The 20,344-nt window shown below is 42.5% G+C and overlaps 1 protein-coding gene across 10 annotated transcripts in view; it reads right to left on the bottom strand.

Annotated features, from left to right (window-relative positions):
• SCAF8 (SR-related CTD associated factor 8) overlaps positions 1-20,344 on the bottom strand; it is a 784,204-nt gene that overhangs the window by 227,327 nt on the left and 536,533 nt on the right. For 9 of the 10 annotated variants that reach the window (XR_004538795.1, XR_004538796.1, XM_033937892.1 and 6 more), the window contains one exon: positions 19,812-20,009. Coding sequence is in view for 8 of the 10 variants with exons in the window: in XM_033937892.1 (XP_033793783.1) it covers positions 19,812-20,009 (198 nt within the window). In the remaining 2 variants the exon portion in view is untranslated. The remainder of the gene's footprint in view (positions 1-19,811; positions 20,010-20,344) is intronic. The other variant, XM_033937896.1, reaches the window with a different exon arrangement.

Raw genomic sequence — 20,344 nt, 5'->3', positions numbered from 1 at the left:
AGAAGGCATGGGATAGGCATGTAGGATCTCTTAGAGAAAGGAACAGATAATAGTTACTGCAGATGGGTAGACTAGATGGGCCATTTGGCATTAATCTGCCATCATGTTTCTATATTACTTAGCTAGTCTCCAGAGGAAAAAAAGCATTTTAAAAAGTTTTGCAGATTTTAAACTTGAACTTTCTGCTAGAGATAGTCTGGCCGCCAGAGCAGGATCTGGAATAGTCTTCACTCTCTCCAACCCCAACTCATTAAGCTACTTAATAGTTTTAATTTATAGTAAATTATTCTAAACAGGACAACAGGAGAACACTTTATTACATATTCTTACTATATTTCATTACCTGCTAAGACTCAAACACTAAATAAAGCATACAATCTAATCCTTAAGCTCTCTATACTAGTTTAATATATTCCTAGAAGCTTAATAGGGTTTAATTAACCAATTCAATAATAAGATGCAGATAGTATTCCAGCAGCAAGAGGTATGCTATCCAGTCTTTTGCACTAAGTGTCACATGTATGATTATTTCCCAGTTGGTGAGAATTTGTGTGTGTGTGCTCGCTGCAAAGAGCTCCTAGCTCTCAGACGAGTCTGTTCCCTTGAAGCTAGAGTAGCAGACTTGGAAGAGCTAAGGGAGACAGAGAAGTGCATAAAGGAGACCTACTGGGATATTGTAGAGAAGTCCCACCTCCAGTCTGGCAGCTCCTGTGCTACTTTGGAGGAGTGAGATCTCCTAAATGGAAAGCATCTGCCTAGTGAAGTAGGAAATAATCGTGTAACCATGACCTGCTCACCAGGGGATGCAATATCCTCTTGTACTGAGGATGTATCTCCAAGGGATTTTGCTCAGTAGGGAGGTGTTAGGACAAACGCTATAGCTTGTGATTCAATCATTAGGCATGTAGATAAACTGGGTGGCTGGTGAGCGTGAAGATCACCTGGTTGCTTGCCTGCCTGCCTGGTGCGAAGGTGGTGGACCTCACATGCCATTTACATAAGATTTTAGATAGTGCTGGGGAGGAGCTGGCTGTCTTGGTATATGTAGGTGATGGGCTGAGTAGGGACTAGGTGAGAATCAGGGTCCCCCCCATCAGAGAAAATATGTATATGAACATTTATAAAAGCAGTGCTTTTGCATATGCTGTGAAATGTTAGTTATTAGAGTTCTGCTGTAGAATCGTATCCTTGGAAATATGCTTCACTGTCCCTGCGAATGAAATGTTATGTTTACAATTTGACTGTTCTGTGCCCTGATAAGAAAAGTAAAACTGTTTGCTTATGAAATGTACATTCTGGAGATTTGCAGAAACCTTGGAGCAATGTAGAAAGAGAACAGAGAACTAAGAAAAGACACAGCCTTTAGATGCAGAATGGGTGATGGGATCAAATATGTTAAATTATACTTTATTATGTAACTAGTCTTTAAGCCCGTTACAATAACGGGTGCTAGAATAGATGTGTGTGTCTGTCTTTCTTTTTCTCTCCTTTGCCGTTTTCTATCTGTTTGTCTTTCTTTCTGTCTCTCTCTTTCCTCGGCTGTCCACTGCCCTTGCCTGCTCCCCCTGTCCAGCAGTAGCCCTTCTCCCTTTCTTTTACCTCCCCCGTGTCCATCAGCATCCTTTCATTGCTCCCCCTGTCCAGCAGCAGCACTTCCTTCCTTCCTTTTACCTCCTCCCCTGTCCAGCAGCACCCGTTCCCTGCTCCCCCTGTCAGGTAGCAGCCCTTCTCCCTTCATTTTACCTCCCCCTATCCAGCAGCACCTCTTCCCTGCTCCCCCTGTCTAGCAGCAGCCCTTCTCCCTTCATTTTACCTCCCCCTATCCAGCAGCACCTCTTCCCTGCTCCCCGCTGTCCAGCAGTAGGTCTTCTCCCTTCTTTTACCTCCCGCCTATCCAGCAACACTTCGTCCCTGCTCCCCCTGTCCAGTAGGCCTTCTCCCTTCCTTTTACCTCCCCCACTGTCTAGCAGCACCTCTTCCCTGCTGCCCCTGTCCAGCAGCACCCCTTTTGTCCCACCGGCACGAACCTCATGTCCATGTCTCTCCCTCCCCCTTCTGTCCCCTCCATGAATCTCTCTCCCTCTCTCCATCTTGCCTCCTCCACATCCATTTCTCCCTTCCCCCCGCTTCCCTCACTCTGTAACGCATCCCTTCCGGCATCTAATCCCCCCTCCTCTCTCCTCATCCGACCATGTTTAACTTCAAAGAAAAGCACTGCGCCGTGCTGTTGCTGCATGGGGAGGGGGGAAGAGAGCGAGAGGGACAGGCAAGTTTAAGTACAGAGAAATGGATTCACCCTCCCCCGAGCTGCAGCTGCTGTCTGGGTTCCCAGCACACTGTCTGCCTGCAGCTTACGCCCAGTTCACTAGCCAGAATCTAGCAAACCTTGCTGGCGACCGCTTGCTTCTACTGCCCTAATTTCCTCTGCCGCATCTGTCTCTGATGATGTCATCAGGAATGCGGCAAAGAAATCAGGGCAGTAGAAGGCCGCGAAGCAGCATGTTTAGAATGCTGCGGATGCTGCTGGAGCCGGGAAGTTTGTGGTCGTCTCGAGGTGGGAGGTGGGAAGGTCAACGGGGGTTTGGGTGTGCCAAGGGGGGCGACGATGATGAACTGCCTTACATGAAAACAGAACTCTAAGCGTGCATGCGCACTCCTACCTGCCAGGGACCTACTGATCACGGAACACGCAAGTAGGAGTGCGCATGCACGCTTACGGTTTTATTATTATAGATGTACTAGTCATAACTTTTATGGGACAACGTCATCACATCTGATCACATCTAGCTCTGGTGTCTTTGTTTTGTTTTTTTCCTATATGGTAATGAGTTCTTGTTGATATGAAAATGGCCTGATAATCGGCAATGAGATTAATGATATATGTCAGATGACATGTTGATTGATAACTGCTTGTGCAATTTTGATCTAAATCCTAATAAAAAACACAAAGCTGACAAAGAAATTTGAGACATCCTTGGTTGCTTGTGCTGCTGCTGGGATCATAATGCTGACAGCTTGGTACCGCGACTCTTGGATCCCTTTCTGAACTGCTAACAGAGGCCCTTCACCAAGGTAGGATCATGGGTATTTCCTTTTCTAGAAAGCATGCTAAGAAATTGTTACAGGATATTTTTAAAGAGGCCGCTTTAGAGAGTGGCCTGATTGGTGCTATATTTAAAAGCCATGGCAAGGATGCACTTGCTCCTGGTGGCATAGAATGATACAGTGTTAAGAGACTTCAGTTTCCTGTCAATGGAACCTTTTCTGTTGAGCAACTGGCTTACTTAGCCACAGAGTTGCACTCCAAGTGCCACGCTGGGGATAGGTAAGATGACCATTTATTTTTTTAATCAAAACGGGACATCTATTAATTGTCAGTCCTGCCCCCAATCCTGACAATTTCTTCCATTCATTTTTCATGTACACATATCTTAATTCATAATGGTAAACCATAAAATTAAAAAAAACCCACAAAGCACACTATACGCAGAGAAAATGTTAATTATCATTTATATTTGGGGGGTTTTCAAAGATGTTAAAGCAGATGACTTTAACATATGCAATGTCACCTCAGTAACTATAGAAAAATGGACAAATATAGTGCAAAATATAGACAGCAGATATAAATTCTCAAAACTGACACATTTTGATCACTAATTTAAAATAAAATCATTTTTCCTACCTTTGCTGCCTGGTGATTTGATGAGTCTCTGGTTGCGTTTCCTTCTGACTGCATCCTTTCTTTCTGCATTCAGTACTAACAATTGTCCCTTTCTTTTCCCTCCCTCCTTCCTTCCTATGTCCTTAGTGCCCCCAATGCCTCCTTCCCATGTCCTCAGTGCCCCCAGTGCCTCCTTCCTATGTCCTTAGTGCCCCCAGTGCCTCTTTCCCATGTCCTTAGTGCCCCCAGTGGCTTCTTCCTATGTCCTTAGTAGTGCCCCTTCCTATGTCCTCAGTGCCTCCTTCCTGTGTCCTTAGTGCCCCCAATGGCTCCTTCCTAAGTCCTTAGTGCCCCTTCTTATGTCCTAAATGCCCTCACTGTCTCCTTCCTATGTCCTTAGTGCCCCTTCCTATATCCTTGGTGTCCTCAGTGCCTCCTTCCTTTGTCCCCCTCACTGCCTTCTAGCCTTTGTCCCACCCCCATCCCCTAAGCCAGCCAGCCAGCCTGCCTCCCTCCCTGCCGCACCAAAGCCTGCCTCCTTCGAACGCCGATTCAAACTCCCGTCCGGCCGCCGCTGCTGCACCTTCTTCTTGCCACCCAGAAGCCTTCTTCCTGACGTCAATTCTGTCGTCGGAGAGGAAGTTCTGGGCCAACCAAATGTTGCCTGGCTGGCCCGGAACTTCCTCTCCGATGTCAGAATTGACATCGGGAAGAAGGCTTCTAGGCGGCAAGAAGAAGGTGCAGCAGCAGTGTGCGAACAGGGCAGTGTTTTCCCCAGAAATTTTTTCCAGCTGGGTGGCATGAAAAAGTAGCTGGGTGGGGCAAGATGGGGAAATTTGGTGGTGGGGAAGATTAAATGTGTACTATTTTTATTAGTTAATTATTATTATTTTCCAATGCTCAATATGACTTCCTTTTTTAAGGTTTGACACTTGTGCCAGAATATTTTTACTAAATTTAAGAAGTATCCAATTCTAGAAGCGAATAATTAGATATGTGCCCTCTTTCAAATGGTATAGAGGTTTAAAAAAGGGAAATGCGTTAATAAAATCTAGCCATTTATTTCTGCATGAATTTAAAAAACTAAAAGAAATGGCTCTACAGCACCTCTAATAATGTTTTGATCACTAGGTTCCTTCCTAAGGTCTCACTGAGGATATAAAATAAATGTGATCCCCACTTCCAGACCTCTTCCACATAATTTATGGAGAGGTGTTACTGAGCCTTGAAGGAGACCTGTGTGATTGCACTACAGCAAAATAAAAAAATTAGCAGATAAAGATCATAGTGAGAACTAAGGCAAAACAGTTTAGGAAAAGATGCAGGTAATAATTAGCAATGCATTAAAAATATTTTATTTTTATTTGCTTATAATGTCATTTGAAAGCTGCTTGATGTTAATATAACTTTAATTTAATTATTTATAGTGTGTGTGGGGGGGAGTGGCTGACGACAACACCTACGTCAACAGTAAAGTTAGAATAGGGTCATTAAATTCAGTGGCGTACCTAGTATATATGACAGCCAGTGCTGATCATTTTTTAACAACCTCATCCTCTATATAAAAAAAGATATTTTTAGTAATAATCCATGAGTCACACAATAAAGGTGCACCTAGGAAAAAGCAGCATCTTAAACACTGCAGTGAGCACTAGAACATCAACACACACATTGTAAAACTAAACAAGCCAAATCCTGCACAGTCAATTGATCCTGTACAGTTGGTGCTAACAGAAAGCCATGTCCTTTTCATACACATAAAACACAGATACACCCTTGCCCAATATGGAATAATCACAAACTAAAAATAGAAATATGTAGACAAAAGCTAAACTGAATCAAGAAACCAGACTCTGCAACACCACAGAAACAGTGACACGTCCCCTAATACTGTGCAAAATATAAAGACAGTAGATGTAATTTTGAAAAAACTGCTATATAACAATCACCACTTTACAAATTAACAAATAGAAATAAAACAAATAATGATAAATAAGAAAATACCATTTTATTGGACTAATCCATTTTTCAATTAGCTTTCAGAGGCCAAATCTTTCTTCAAAACAGTACAGTATACTGCTGTTATGGTATCCTGCCCTGACCTGAGGAAAGGGGTTAAGTCCCAAAAAATTGCCTTATTTCCACTTCCTTTTTATAAACTTTAATCAATACAGTTACAATACTACTCGATTCTACGTAAAGCAACAAAAAATTTTTTTTTCTACCTTTTGTCGTTTCTGCTTTAATCTTCTTTTCTTCGGTCTCTTCTTTCTATTCAGTGTTTGTCCTCGCTCCCTTCCATGCAACATCTGTCCTCTCTTTGCACCTTCCACCCAGCCTCTGTCCTCTCTCTCTCTCTACCCCTTTCATCTACTGTCCACCCTCTCTCTGCCCCTTGCATCCACTATCCATCCTCTCTGCCCTTTCCATTCAGTGTCCGCCCTCTCTCTGTTCCATATGGCATCTTCCCTCTATGTCCTTTCAATAAACTGTATATCCTGTGCCCTTTCTCTCCTTTGTACATGATTCATTTGTGCTTCACCCCCTCTCCATTTTTTGTCTCCACCCCCTCCCCTATGCTCTGGCATCTCTCTCTTTTCCTTTCCTTCCCACTCCACCCCATGGCCTGGCATCTTTATCTCCTTCCTTTCTCTCTCCCCCATGCCCTGGCATATCTCTCCTCTCCTATCTCACCCTCCTTCTCTGGTACCTCCTCTCCTTTCTTTCCCTCTGGTCTGGCATTTGGCTCCTTAGTTTCCCTTCTCTCCCCCCAAGCCCTGGCATCTCTCTTCTCTCCTTTCATCTCCCCCACCCACTCTATTATCTGTCATCTCTTCTACCTTTCTCTCCTTCTTTCCTCCTGGTCTGGCATCTGATCCTCCCCCTTCCCCCATATACCCTGACATCTTTCCCTCCATGGTCTGGTAGCTCCTTTCCCTTCCTCCCATGGTCTTGGCATCTCTTTCCTCTCCTCTCCCTTCCCTGGTCTTCATTCTCCCCTCTCTCTCCCCAATTGGGTGCAGCAGCAGCAGCACTTCTCCCTCCCCAATTAGGTGCAGCAGCAGCATTTCTCTTCCCCTATCCCCTCCCCAATTGGGTGCAGCAGCACTTCTCTTCCCCTCCTCCCTCTCCAATTGGGTGCTGCAGCAGCGTTTCTCTTCCCCTTTTCCTAAAATTGGGTGCAACAGCTTTTCTCTTCTCCCTCCACCCATTGGGTGCAGCAACAGCATTTCTCTTCCCATCCCTTCCATCGGCAGAGTTGCAAGCTTCCCTCCATCGCTGACCTATCTTCCATAGGTCAGTAACGGAGGGAAGCTTACAACTTGCTGCTCTTGCTTGCTTCGGGCCTTCCTCGTTGCTGGGTCCTGCCTTCGCGGAAACAGAAAGTAGGCAGGACCTGGCAGCGAGGAAGGCCCGAAGCAAGAAAAAGCAGCAAGTTGTAAGCTTCCCTCCGGGGCTCTAACGTGTGCGTGCCGGCTTCCTTTCTCTTCTCTCCCCCCACGAGACGTAACTTCCGGTTTCGGAGGGAAGAGAAGGGAAGCCAGCACGCACACGTTAGAGCCCCAGAGCTTGGATTCAATTCGCATGCTGGCAAAAAAAAAAGGCAGGAGTCAAACACAATTTTCGGTAGCGAGTCAGCCCAGGAAGGATCATCTGCGGCAGCAGCAGGATTCGCCGGGCGGTCATCTAAATTAGCCGGGCGGAACGCCGGGCTAAAAGGCCCTACGGAGAACACTGTGGGGGTTTAAATCGGCGCTGAATGGAGGGGAAGCGATCACCTGTCCCATTGTTCCTGCGCACAGCTTCGGGACGCTGTCCCTGAAAACGGGACATTTCGGTGTCCCGAAGTGATGGATCGGGACAACGGGACGGTCGGCCCAATAATGGGATGGTCCCATTGAAAAAGGGACGTATGGTCACCTTAGGGATAGGAGAAGTGGAGACTGGCAAGTGTTTTGCTGGTGGTTAGAAAGTACTCAGAATTCTGAAAAAGAAAAAAATATGTTTCAGCTTAGATCTGAGGAAAATACTAAAGTGCACTCAGAGAAGATTTCACTTCCACTTCCAGCTACTGCTGGAACAGGTATTTCTGACTTATCTACTGACACTGCACACACAGTGCTTGATGAACTGGATAAGGAATTAAGTGATGAAAAGGAGAGACAAGATCTTATGTGTATGATATGAGACCATGCAGCTTTCTTACCCATCCGTGACCAAGGGACCTTATAGCAATTTAGATGTCAATATGGATACACTTAGATCCTTGTACAAAAGTGTGTGCGCAACCTTGGTTACTAATAAGAAATTGGAAGATCGTATATGGGAAGAAACTGAAAAATGTATAGAGGTGTTAAACTTTCATATGCTACTGATTTGTATAAAGAAATTACCACAGCTTCTTCCTCTCAGAGGTTTGATGTGCTTTGGCATCACAATGCATTAGAAAGACTGAAAAAGGTTCTGGCTGCTCTTACTTCAGAAAAGATAGAGAGATTAGGGTTTTCTCCTCACAAAGGAGCCCAGCACAGAAAGCCAGCACCCACTGACATTTTCCTTTTTCCATGACCATGATACAGCCCCATGACCGTGATATAGCCCCAGGCCAGTACCCTCTTTGCATATTTTCTGCATCACAAGGTGGCACTGTTAGTCCATGTATAAATTGGAGCCCTTCTGAAATATTTTAGCTAGCAAAATCTTTCCCAAATTTTCATGATAATCCTGTTAAGTTTCTAGAGATTTGAAAACAATTACACTTCCCCCTCCCTATTTGTGGTTTCAACGTTTGTGGTTTCGATTATTCGCGTTTTTCCCCCCCAGGCTCTTCCCCCCTGAGAATCGCTCATTGGCAGCCCGCATAAAAAAAAATCTGCCCCGGGACATGGATCGAGGCGAAGAGGGAGGCTATAGGAGGAGGAGGGGGGTGATTTGAGGCGGAGGGAGTTCCTGTTGTAGTCTCGTGAGACCACGGGAACTCGCAGCATGGCTCTGCACAGGGCAGGAGTGTAGGAAGATCGCTCCTGCCTCGCGTCACCACTAGACCACCAGGTAAGGTCCGGGGTTGGGTCAGAACCAGCCCAAAAGTTATTCACGGGTCGGCTCTGCCCCTAACCCCAGCGAATAGGGAGAGAGAAGTGTAATGATGTCTTATAATCCTACCCGGGCAGATGTAACCAGCCTCTTGAAAGCATTATTTGTTAATGACTCTAACTTTATGAGAGTGATAAACAATCCAGGAAAGAGCTGGAAGTGGCCTAAGAAAGATCCTATTAAGGATTATACAAGTCAACTTGAGCTAAATACTTATATCACATTAAGAAAAAACTGATCACACATTTAGAGACAGTATGTGAGCCCAGGGTGGATTGGCCAGGTTAATGTCTTTCAAGCAGGAAAAGTGGGAGGATGTTACAACCTTCCATACTCAGTGTGCCCAATCTTTTAAACATTTTTCTAGGCAGCATGGGGACAACAGGGCATCAATATCTCCTTTTGCCTACTGGCCATACCACTTCCTATGCACCCTAGCATCCTTCCAGCTTTTGCTGTCACCTTTTCAATCTGTTTGGCTACCTTAAGAACACAAACAATCACACCCAAGTCCTACTCTTCTATCATTCCCCTAAACTGTTTGGGTTTTTGCAGCCCAAATGCATGACCTTGCATTTTTTAGCATCAATCTTAGCCTTTGCTAGGTCTTTCTTCATGTTATTCATATCCGGGAGTGTCTACTCTATTGCAGATTTTGGTATCATCCGCAGAGAGGCAAATCTTACCTGACAGGCCTTCAGTAATATTGCTTATAAAAATGTTAACAGTTCCTGACCCAGTCCATTACTTTGGGGCCCATCCTGAGGGCACTCAGTTTATTTATTAGATGTCGGTGTGGAACACTGTCAAAAACTTTTATAAAATCGAAATACACCACATCTAGCGTACTCCCTCTATCCAATTCTCTGATCAGATTTGTCTGACAAGACCTACCTCTAGTGAATCCATGTTGCCTCCGGTCTTGTAATCCACTGGATTCTACAAACTTCACCATTCTCTGTTTTAAAAGCATTTCCATGTTTAAATTTGTTTATCATAGAAGTCAAACTTACCTGCCTATAATTCCCTACTTCTTCCTTACTTCCACTTTTGTGGAGAGGGAACACATCTGCCCTTCTCCAGTCCTCTGGTACCATTCTCAACTCTAGAGAAGCATTGAAAAGCCAGTCATTGGAGCTAACAGAAGTTCCCTAAGTTCCTTCAACATCCTCGGATGTATACCATCCGGCCCTATTGCTTTGTCTACCTTTAATTTAGTTAGCTCCTCATAAATACAACCCTCTGAAAATCGATCAGGGTCTACCACTCCTCCATCCCTATTCGCATTTGTCTTCTGCAGTCCTAATTCCGGTGCTTCAGCCGTGAATACAGAACAGAATAATTCCTTAAGCAATTCAGTCTTATCTTTATCAGCTTTTACATATTTCTCTCCTTCACCTTGTTGACCATCCCTTTTCTAATAATTTGTAGCATCCTGTTTGCCTTCTTGGCTGCCACATCATATTGGGCGGTAGGCTTTAACATATTGGCTATGATGACACCCAGATCCTTTTCTTGAGCGCTGATCCCCAAGGTGGTCCCTAACATCTGATAACTATGATCTGGATTATTCTTCCCAATGTGCATCACTTTGCATTTGTCCACATTAAATTTCTTTTTTTTATTTATTTATTTGCATTTCAAAATAATTTACAAGAATCCACTTGTTAAAGCAAATCAGAGCATCATACATCAAGACATATATGATTTTCCAAAAAGAAACACTTAAATGTTGAATGAAACAAACACTAATATGAAAAAATAAAGACTAAATCATATACAATTTACAATTATTTCAAAACTCTTCCTTAGACCCCAATAAATCGTTTGGGAGAAACAAGAAGATGAAATAAGGAGAGCTCTTATTAACAATGAAAATTAATATTAGGAAAAGGCTTAACATGAATCATACCAGCCTATTTTTCTTTACAGCCCTAATTTCATACACTCATTACTTTTTTTTGTGTCCAAAAATTTCAGATCTACTCTGGTGCAAAAAACACATATTTAGTCCCAGAGTATTTTATTTGACACTTACAAGGGTAATTTGATTTAAAAAAATCTGCTCCCATTTTTATTGCTTCTTTCCGCATAGCTAAGAATGATTTTCTGTTGTCTTGGGTTACCTCTGTAACATTGGGAAAAATCCAAATTTTTTGACCCATGAATACATTTTGAGGAGAACTAAAAAAAGCTTTTATAATTGAGTTTAAGTCCTGTTCAAAGACTAATGATACTACCAAAATTCCTTGATATTCAATCTCCTCCTGAGAATTCTCCAATACAGTATATCTGTTAGGTTGTTGAAATCAATTTGCTGTGCTATTTCTTGTTGATTTTCAGGTATATTTACTTTTCTTTTAGGTAAGTAGTAAATTCTGTTTATAGGAGGCATCATTTCAGAGGCAAATTTCAAATTTTCCATTAAATATTTTTTAAACAGATCTAAAGGAGTAGATAAAATTGACTTGGGGAAATTTATTACTCGTAAATTGAGCCTCCGATTGAAATTCTCCAGCTGTTCAACTTTTCTTTGTAAAAAAAACTATCCTTAATAATGGTAGCAGAAATGTTTTGTAAAGAGGAAATTTCTTTACTCATTTGAGCCAGTTTTAGAGTCCATTTCAATTTTAATATTTTGAACTGAATCAGATAATTCGTCCAGTTTACTCTCTACTTTGGAGATATCGCCGGCAGATTTAGTTGCTGGAACTTCTAATTTTTGAAGCAGTCTCCAGATGGAGTTGGTTCCCTCTGCTCCTCTACTCGATGTCGTCTCGGCTTCCTGGATAACATGGGGTCCTCCTTCAGTTTGTGTCGGGCTTGTTGGGTCCTCAGCCTTCTCACCAATCACGTCCTCCTGAGCTGGATTGGGCGGTGAACGGGTTTCTGGGAGGAGGGGACACAACGATGTTTCAAGCCCTAAAGCTCTGATGGCTCCCTCCACCAGAGCAGCCGCAGGGATTATTCCCCCACTCACTACGGTTGGTGAGCGGTCCATCGAAACTTGCCCGGGTGTAAGAGGATCCACTCGAACAACCCCCTTGCGTTTGCTGTGAGGCATCTTTCAACTCCCCGTTAGGAGAGAATGCAAATTTCACAGTTGGTAAAGACGCGACCAAAAGGTATTGCAAGACGGAGCTCCAGCTCTTAGCTGCTATCATGCCACTGCCATCTTGCTTCTCTCCGCCCGTCCACATTAAATTTCATCTGCCATTTATGCCCAGTCTTCCAATTTCCTAAGGTCTTCCTGCAGTTTTTCACAGTCCGCATGCGTTTTAACAACTTTGAACAGTTTAGTGTCGTCTGTAAATTTAATCACCTCGCTCGTAGTTCCAATTTTTAGATCATATATAAATAAGTTAAATAGCACTGGTCCCAGCACAGATCCCTGTAGCACACCACTATTTACCCTCCTCCAATGATAAAAGTGGCCATTTAACCCCACCCTCTGTTTTCTGTCCGACAACCAGTTCTTAATCCACAATTGAACATTGGCTCCTATCCCATACTAGCACTTAACCTGCTAAGTACTGACTTCGCCTCTGAATGCCCCACAATAGTCAGTTTTGAATTCAGTTCTAACCATCATGTTCAGCGGCATTAACAGGTTAAGTGCCACTGAAAAAGACCAGCTGGCCCAAACAAGCGATTTAATGCGAAAGAAGACATTTCTGGCAGGTTAAATTGCTTTGCATATTGATCCAATTGTTTATAACCCGATGGTAACAGTGTTTTCAATCTATATGTTTTCGTGACTTCAGTTATGGTCTTTAATCTGAGACTGTCATGTCTTGTGTGTGTCAATTCTGCTATCTCATACAAAGTGTTCTGATTTTTTTATTTACTCTGTTTTTTTAAGTATTATTACAAATGAAGGCCTAATACTCATTTTATTTTAGCAATTTCTAAATCTGCTATATCTCTTTTTTAACAAGTAAATTATAAAGGAAAGCATTTGTATACATATTTTCAATGGCTTCAAGGAACAGGGAGGCAGAAATTTATCATATTTTTTGCTCCATAAGACACACCTGACTATAGGATGCACCCTAGATTTAGAGGAGGAAAACAAGAAAAAAAAAAACATTCTGCACCCTGTCCCCCCTCTGCTGGTCTATTGGTAGGCCAGGACAGGGTACAGAGTCTGGCAGGGAGGGAGGACAGGGTGCAGAATTTTTTTTTCTTGTTTTCCTCCTCTAAATCCAGTACCTTTTAAATCCCCCCCTCCCCCCGGTGTCTTCTTGTTATCTACCTATACTCTAAGGCTAGGTGTTGTCCTGTTTGCCTGTCTGTTCAATAATTATACATCTGCTTCTTTTCCAATCTACTGGTGACCTCCATGTGCTGCAGGTGCAAGTCGCCACGCGCATGCCCAGTAGATTGAGTATCCCCTGAATTTGATGCTGCCGGCCCCTGCACGTGTCAACGAGGGCATTAGCTGCATCAGCCCAGGCAGACAGCAAGAGCAGCTGCGCTGTTTTAATGAAGAGAATAGGAGGTGGACCCTGGGTACATAGGCGCTCACAGAGAGGCTCCTACACTCATACGTGAGCGCCGTAAGAACTGCTACCATCCCACAGCTCTGGTTTCCCACTGGAGATTGCCCGCAATAAGTCCCGCCCTCTTTTAACACAGCTTCCTGTTTCTGGCAAATGCGAGATGCTTGCGAGGGAGAGAAGTTGTGTCAGATGTGGTCGGGGGACTGAAGAAGGAAGGCTGTGGGATTTGGTGGTGGGCAAACTCAGGTACCGGTTTGATGGTAGGAGGAGGAGGGGGAGGGTGTTTTAAAAAGGTACGGGTGGGGGTGGGTGGGTAAAAACTTCTATCTTTGCTGCATAAGACGCACCGACATTTCCACCCACTTTTGGGTGGAAAAAAAATGTGCCTTATGGAACGAAAAATACGGTATATTAGGCTTTCCTTCTATTAAATATGTAAGGTTGTAAAGATTTCATTATAATAGTCTATCATATCAGGCAGTGTCTATATGGAACTCTCTTCCACTTTCTCTAAGAAAAGAATCTAACTTTTCTGTGTTTCCAAAGTTGTTCAAGATTTTTTATTTAGGAAATTTGTATTGTAAGTAATTTACGAGATATAGATTTTCTGGAATTCCTGAAGAATAACACCGGAATGAACATCAAGCAATTGAAAGAAGTCATGGAAAACAGGGAAGCACGGTGAGGACTAGTCTACAGAGTATCCAAGGGTTGGACACGACTGAATGGATAGTAGTAGTAGTAGTAATTTAGCTATCTTTTCTTGTTAGTTACTTTGAATTCAAGTTGGTAAAATGCAGTATGTCTTTTAATGTAATGTAACAATTAAGAATCTTTTCAATCTCGAACTGCTTGCAAATTTATTCCCATTTAATATAAGGAAATTTAAGTGATGCTAAACAGTTATGTATCACCCGATCTAAGATACTAAACATCAGCATTCACCAAACCCCCAAAATCTTTAAGGTACAAATTGAGAAGAAAGCTGAAATTATGACTTATCTGATTATTTCCTTTAGTTGGCTATACCATTCTAAACAAGTGGGTGTTATCCCTTCCTACCAGCAGATAAAGGTAAAAGAAAGCTGATCTTTTTCAGTGAAATCATATAACTTGCTAGTGATCAGTGGAAAACACTGTATGCAACTGTCAAAGCAGCAGAAGGTTCCTTGGAATGCACACCCATGCCCCTTCAACTACAATAGCTACAGGGATTATCAAATGAGCATAATACCATATCCGCGGCACTCACTACCCTGCATATGCCACAATTTTATTTAACTATAAAGGAAAGAACAGAACACCTCATAAGCCCTAGGTGTTAGTCTTCCAATGATTGGATTTCAGAGCGGTATGGCCAAATAAAGAAAAGGAAATCATCAGGTAAAACACAATTTCACCTCCCTTATTGTCTGGCCATACCGTAGCAGAACTACTGGGTGAGGGAAGACAAAGACCCCTATTAACTGCTCTGCTAAAGTCTGAGTGGGCCCAGGTAGGCAGCACATTCGACCTGTAATGCTTCACAAATTAATGGAGTGACCACGATGTTGCCCCTCTACAAATTACCTATGGGACAACTGTCCACAAAGTCACTTGTGTCAAGTGAGCTCTCAACCCCAAAGGCACCTGATGATTTTTACAATTGAAAGCGCTGTCTTGACCCACATCCCAATTGAGGCCTGAATGTGGCCTATCCCTTCTGAGGGCCATGGGAAAGGACAAAGAGATGATTAGAGAATCAAGACAGTCAACACCTTCAAGTAATGCAGAAACGTCCGCCAGATATCCAGCTAGTGCAGTCTTCGAGCTGAAGGATCAGAGCCCTCCTCAACAAAGGAGGGCAAACAGACCTCCTGGTTCACATGAAATGGATGAACCTTGGAAAGAAAGGAAGGAACCATGCGAATGGACACTGGAGTCCTCTGAAAAGGAGAGGTACAGCTCCAAAAAAGACAGAACCTGCAGCTTTAAGACCCTCTGAGCTGAGGCAATCACTGCAAAAAAAATCATCTTGAGCATGAGGCCCTTAATAGAGGCTGACTGCAAAGGTTCAAAGGAATCCCTGGAGACGGCAGAAAGAACCAGAATCCCATGAGGGAAAGGAGGGTCATGCCAGAGGATTCAAATGTACCACCTCCTTCAAAAACCAGGTTCCTTCTTAGGTGCTGACAGAAAGAGGTCCCTTATCCTGCACTGAAAACTGGAAAGGGCAGTCACCTGGACCTTTAAAAAATTCCTTATCACTCAGTAGTTCCTTCAGCTTACCTAGCTAGAATTGTCTTCCTTCTGTTGCCCTACTGATCTTGTCGCTGCACCCCCCTCTCTTCTCTCATTTGTATAACTGTAATTGCTATCCTGATGCAATTGTATTCCCTTCCCCTTCTGTCCTATCTGCTCTCAAGGAATTACCCTCTCCTTTCGATGAGATGCAATTAATACTATTCTTCTTACCTTTGGGCATCTTACATTGTAAATCGCCTTGAACCATTATTGAATAAGTGCAATCCAGAAATTCAGATTAGATTAGATTAAGGAGCACAGCATCACACCCTGATTCAGACCCTGTCGAAAAAAATCCCAACCCAGAATATAGGAGATCTGTACCTTTCAGGAGGACAATACCTGCCTGCCACACCAATCCTTGAAAACTTTCCAAACTCGCACAAAAGAATTCTGGAATCTAAGCAAGAGACCACAGCCGAGAAGATACCATGCCTTTCTAAACACTCCTTTCAAGGATCTCTTTTAAGAAAACCAGGTCTTTCATTTCCACTGGACCCCGACATAGAAGACAGCAATCCTGTGGGTAGCGGAAGTGGATCAGTCATCAAGAATAGCACCACCCCGCTTTGCCACTGTCAATAAAAGGAGACAGCGAACTAGGAGCAATTTCTACACTTGCTCCGTATTTGCACCCTATAAAAGCCACTTCATTCTCACAGTCCTTGGCACTGCACTAGGTTAAGTGGACCACAATTGCAGTTCTTCCCACACTGAGTACCAAAGGAAAAATTACTTTCTTAATCCTGCACTTGGGACCCTTTGTTAATCTGTTTCATTTCCCTTTCCTTGCATGCATCTGTGTTTGATCCTTGGTAAACTACCCTTTGCACTTTTCACCCCCTGCCTCCATCTCTTAATCTGCTCTCCTGTTCCCAGGTGTTAATATCTTAACAGAAAGCTATGATCCAGATATAGTAATTTTCTGGAAGAATCTAAGCTAATACACTATTATAATCTGCTTATGTACAGCACTAATAATATGATATAATCACTCAATCATAGATGATCACTTGATTCTGAATTGTGTACAACTGTTAGTGAATTTATATGCTCAGAGAAATGGAGGTGATAACAGGGAAACCCCAACACTACCACCTCACCGCCCAATTATCGCATAATTCAGAAAACTAGTTGTAAAGCTTGTCACTATTATGAATGTTTGCATTGGTGCTCAGAGCTACATTGTTGCAAAAATAACAAACATTATGTTATTGGTCGGAAACAGCAAACTTATCTTTAGCTTACGGGTTCCGATGTGACACGTTTCGTTCCTGCCTCAGGGAACCGAAAGAGAGTTTGCAGGAATTCAAAGCATGTGGGCGCGGTAAAACTCTGAAAATACAAAATATTAAAAAGTAATTACTTTTATTTGTACTGTAACAAACTTAAAACCTTAACTAGTTAGAAATTTTTTTTAAAGGGATTTAAGGCTACGAATGGCACTTACCAAACCTACAAATTACTTCAAACATATCAGCTTGTTTGACTGCCTCCTCATACCGTGTCAACTACTGCACTGACACCGTAAAGATTTTAAAGCTCCCATATGTCATTACGTAGTGGCGCAGGGGACTGTTGGCCTATCAGGGGACCACAGAACAATAAGTGATAGCTTTTGAAAGGACTATCACGAATGCAAAATTGAAATTTGCATACAAATGCGTTATAAAAAGAATACATTATAAAAATGCTCGCCACTCAATTTCGCTGTTAAGACCTTTTGGGTGAAGTGTAATTAGCTTGAAAATCTAGCTCTGTTCCTTGACATGGAGCCTCACTTTCAAATTGCCCCCTCGGAGTAATCTGAGGACTTCCAAAATAGAAAAATGTAACGATGACACTTGATGATTTTCTTTCAACCAGTGCTGAGTCAATGGAGCTTTAAGTACTTGAGTGGAAATTCTACTAATGTGTTCTCCAATACGGACACAAGCAAATTACTATATATAGGACCCACTGTTAGGAGCATTCGTGTCCGTTTTGGAGAACACATTAGTAGAATTTCCACTCAAATACTTGAAGCTCCATTGACTCAGCACTGGTTGAAAGAAAATCATCAAGTGTCATCGTTACATTTTTCTATTTTGGAAGTCCTCAGATTACCCCGAGGGGGCAATTTGAAAGCGAGGCTCCATGTCAAGGAACAGAGCTGGATTTTCAAGCTAGATACACTTCACTAAAAAGGTCTTAACAGCAAAATTGAGTGGCGAGCATTTTTATAATGTATTCTTTTTATAACGCATTTGTATGCAAATTTCAATTTTGCATTTGTGATAGTCCTTTCAAAAGCTATCACGTATTGTTGTGTGATCCCCTGATAGGCCAACAGTCCCCTGAGCCACTACGTAATGACGCATGGGAGCTTTAAAAACTTTACGGTGTCAGTGCAGTAGCTGACACGGTATGAGGAGGCAGTCAAACAAGCTGATATGTTTGAAGAAATTTGTAGGTTTGGTAAGTGCCATTCGTAGCCTTAAATTCCTTTTAAAAAAAATTTTCTAACTAGTTAAGGTTTTAAGTTTGTTACAGTACAAATAAAGTAATTACTTTTTAATATTTTGTATTTTCAGAGTTTTACTGTGCCAACACGCTTTGAATTCTTGCAAACCCTCTTTCGGTTCCCTGAGGCAGGAATGAAACGTGTCAAGTCGGAACCAGCAAGCTAAAGATAAGTTTGCTGTTTCCGACCAATAACATAATGTTTATTATTTTTGCAACAATGTAGCTCTGAGCACCAATGCAAACATTCATAATAGTGACAAGCCTTACAACTAGTTTTCTGAATTATGCGATGATTGGGCGGTGAGGTGGTAGTGTTGGGGTTTCCCTGTTATCACCTTCATTTCTCTGAGCATAACAGTTGTACACAATTTAGAAGCAAGTGATCATCTACGATTGAGTGATTATATCATATTGTTTTTGTCATCCATATTATCACTCTACTCTCGACTTTTTAGAGAGGTTCTTGCCCCATTATTGTTTGTATGTATAGCACTAGGCAGAATAGGGAAAACTATATACATACTTCAACATACATAAACAAGTTAAAAGCCTCTTCTCATGACACACAAAAAAAGAAAACATACTCCTATCTGCTAGGCAAATGATGCAGTACTACACCAATTACGATATCCTCAACAATCACTTGATGAAGAAAGAAAGTCTTTGCCTTCTCATGAAAAAAATAGAAGCAAATTCCTTTCCAAGCATGCATCAAGCAAAAAAAAAAAAAAAAAAAAAAGAAAGCAACCCCAAACCATGCATGCTTCAGTGTCAGAATGCTGAACAAATATTGGCCATTGGACCAAAGAGAATGAAAACTTTTCTACAAAGCAGGGGCAAATTTTAAATCCTCGGGTATTATGTCCCGAAAATGAGCACGAATGTCTCAACAATTCTATAAAAGTGGGCACCAAAACTGAGACACTAGATATGCACTCCCTCTCCCAAGCCCTATATGCTCCCTCTCTCGCCCAAATCTGAAATGTCACCTTTCTACCGGCCAGCAGTGCTGGTGGTCTCTCTCGGCCGCATCTCCTCACTGACTTCTACTCCTTCCCACCGTGCGTATACTTTTAATTTCTCCTAAACGGGTAGTGCCGTTCTGACGTCGGTCCCGGTATCTTCCCTGCACTGCGGCTCACCCTTTCTGACAACTTCCTCTTTCTGCTAGGGCGGGCCATAGTGGAGGGAAGACGCCGGGGCTGATGTTAGGACGGCACTGCATGTTTAGGAGAAATTGGTGAGGGGCCGGGACCAAGAGTGCTGACCAGCAGGCATGCTGGCTGGTATCACTGGCAATTTTGGGGGAGGCCATGGCTCCTGTGGTCCCCCCCCCTCATTCTGACGCCTATGCTCCATGGTCAACCTGGTCCCGGTCAGGAACAGGGAAGGAGCGGCCATTAGGCTCAATTTCACTGTGTGGCTGCAGTTAGCAAATTGAGAAGCTAGGCTAGGGTCTGTGATCACCAACCTAAAAATCCTACCATCTGCTAGAGAAAATACTGGAGTACCAGCAAGATACATCAGTAAATTCATTGGAAAAGATCAGTTTTCTCTACCTCCATCTGCTGGTAGGAGGGGATAACACCCACTTGTTCAAAATGGTATGGTAGACAACAAAGAATTGATATTTACTCTAATTACAAAATCAGTAATAAATTTATTTGCAAAACTGTATGTATTTTCCAAATTGCTAAAATTTCAAGAATTTGTTGCTGTTCTTAAATGAATGTGCAATTTTATGTATACACAATGTCATTTCTTACCTAAAGCAGCAGCACTCTCAGTAGAAGTAACACGATGATCAGACAGTTGTAATCCTTTCTGTTCTGGTTCTGCACGACTGCTAGGAGGATTATAAACATGTCCAGTTGATACTGTTGGAATAGAACCAACAGGTAGAAGGAGGTTATTGAAATCTTTCACGGTCTCTTGAGCAAAAGATAAAGGAGGCTGTGTGAAAGCTAAAGAAAAGAAAAGAAAAGCAAAACATACAAATGTACTAAGGTGTAATCTTTACTATAACGGATGCATTTCAACATATTCAATTCTGAACATTTGCTGAACTGTAGCTCTAATTTTAACATTAATTATATGCCCCCCCCCCCCAAAGAATAATGATTAAAAGTTATTTTATCAAAGAGGTGGATTTATTTTAGGTTACAAAGCTTTATCCAACCTCCCTGAAAAATTTATAAGCATACCAAGTCTAGAATAGCTCAGATGGCAAAGTTAAAATTTATTCAATACTAACAGTATTTGACTGACTTCCACCTGCTCCTTTTAAGTTTCTAGCAAC

Source organism: Geotrypetes seraphini, chromosome 3 (assembly GCF_902459505.1).
Source record: "Geotrypetes seraphini chromosome 3, aGeoSer1.1, whole genome shotgun sequence".
In the NCBI taxonomy this organism is placed as follows: domain Eukaryota; kingdom Metazoa; phylum Chordata; class Amphibia; order Gymnophiona; family Dermophiidae; genus Geotrypetes; species Geotrypetes seraphini.
This window is presented reverse-complemented; position numbering and strand designations above follow the sequence as displayed.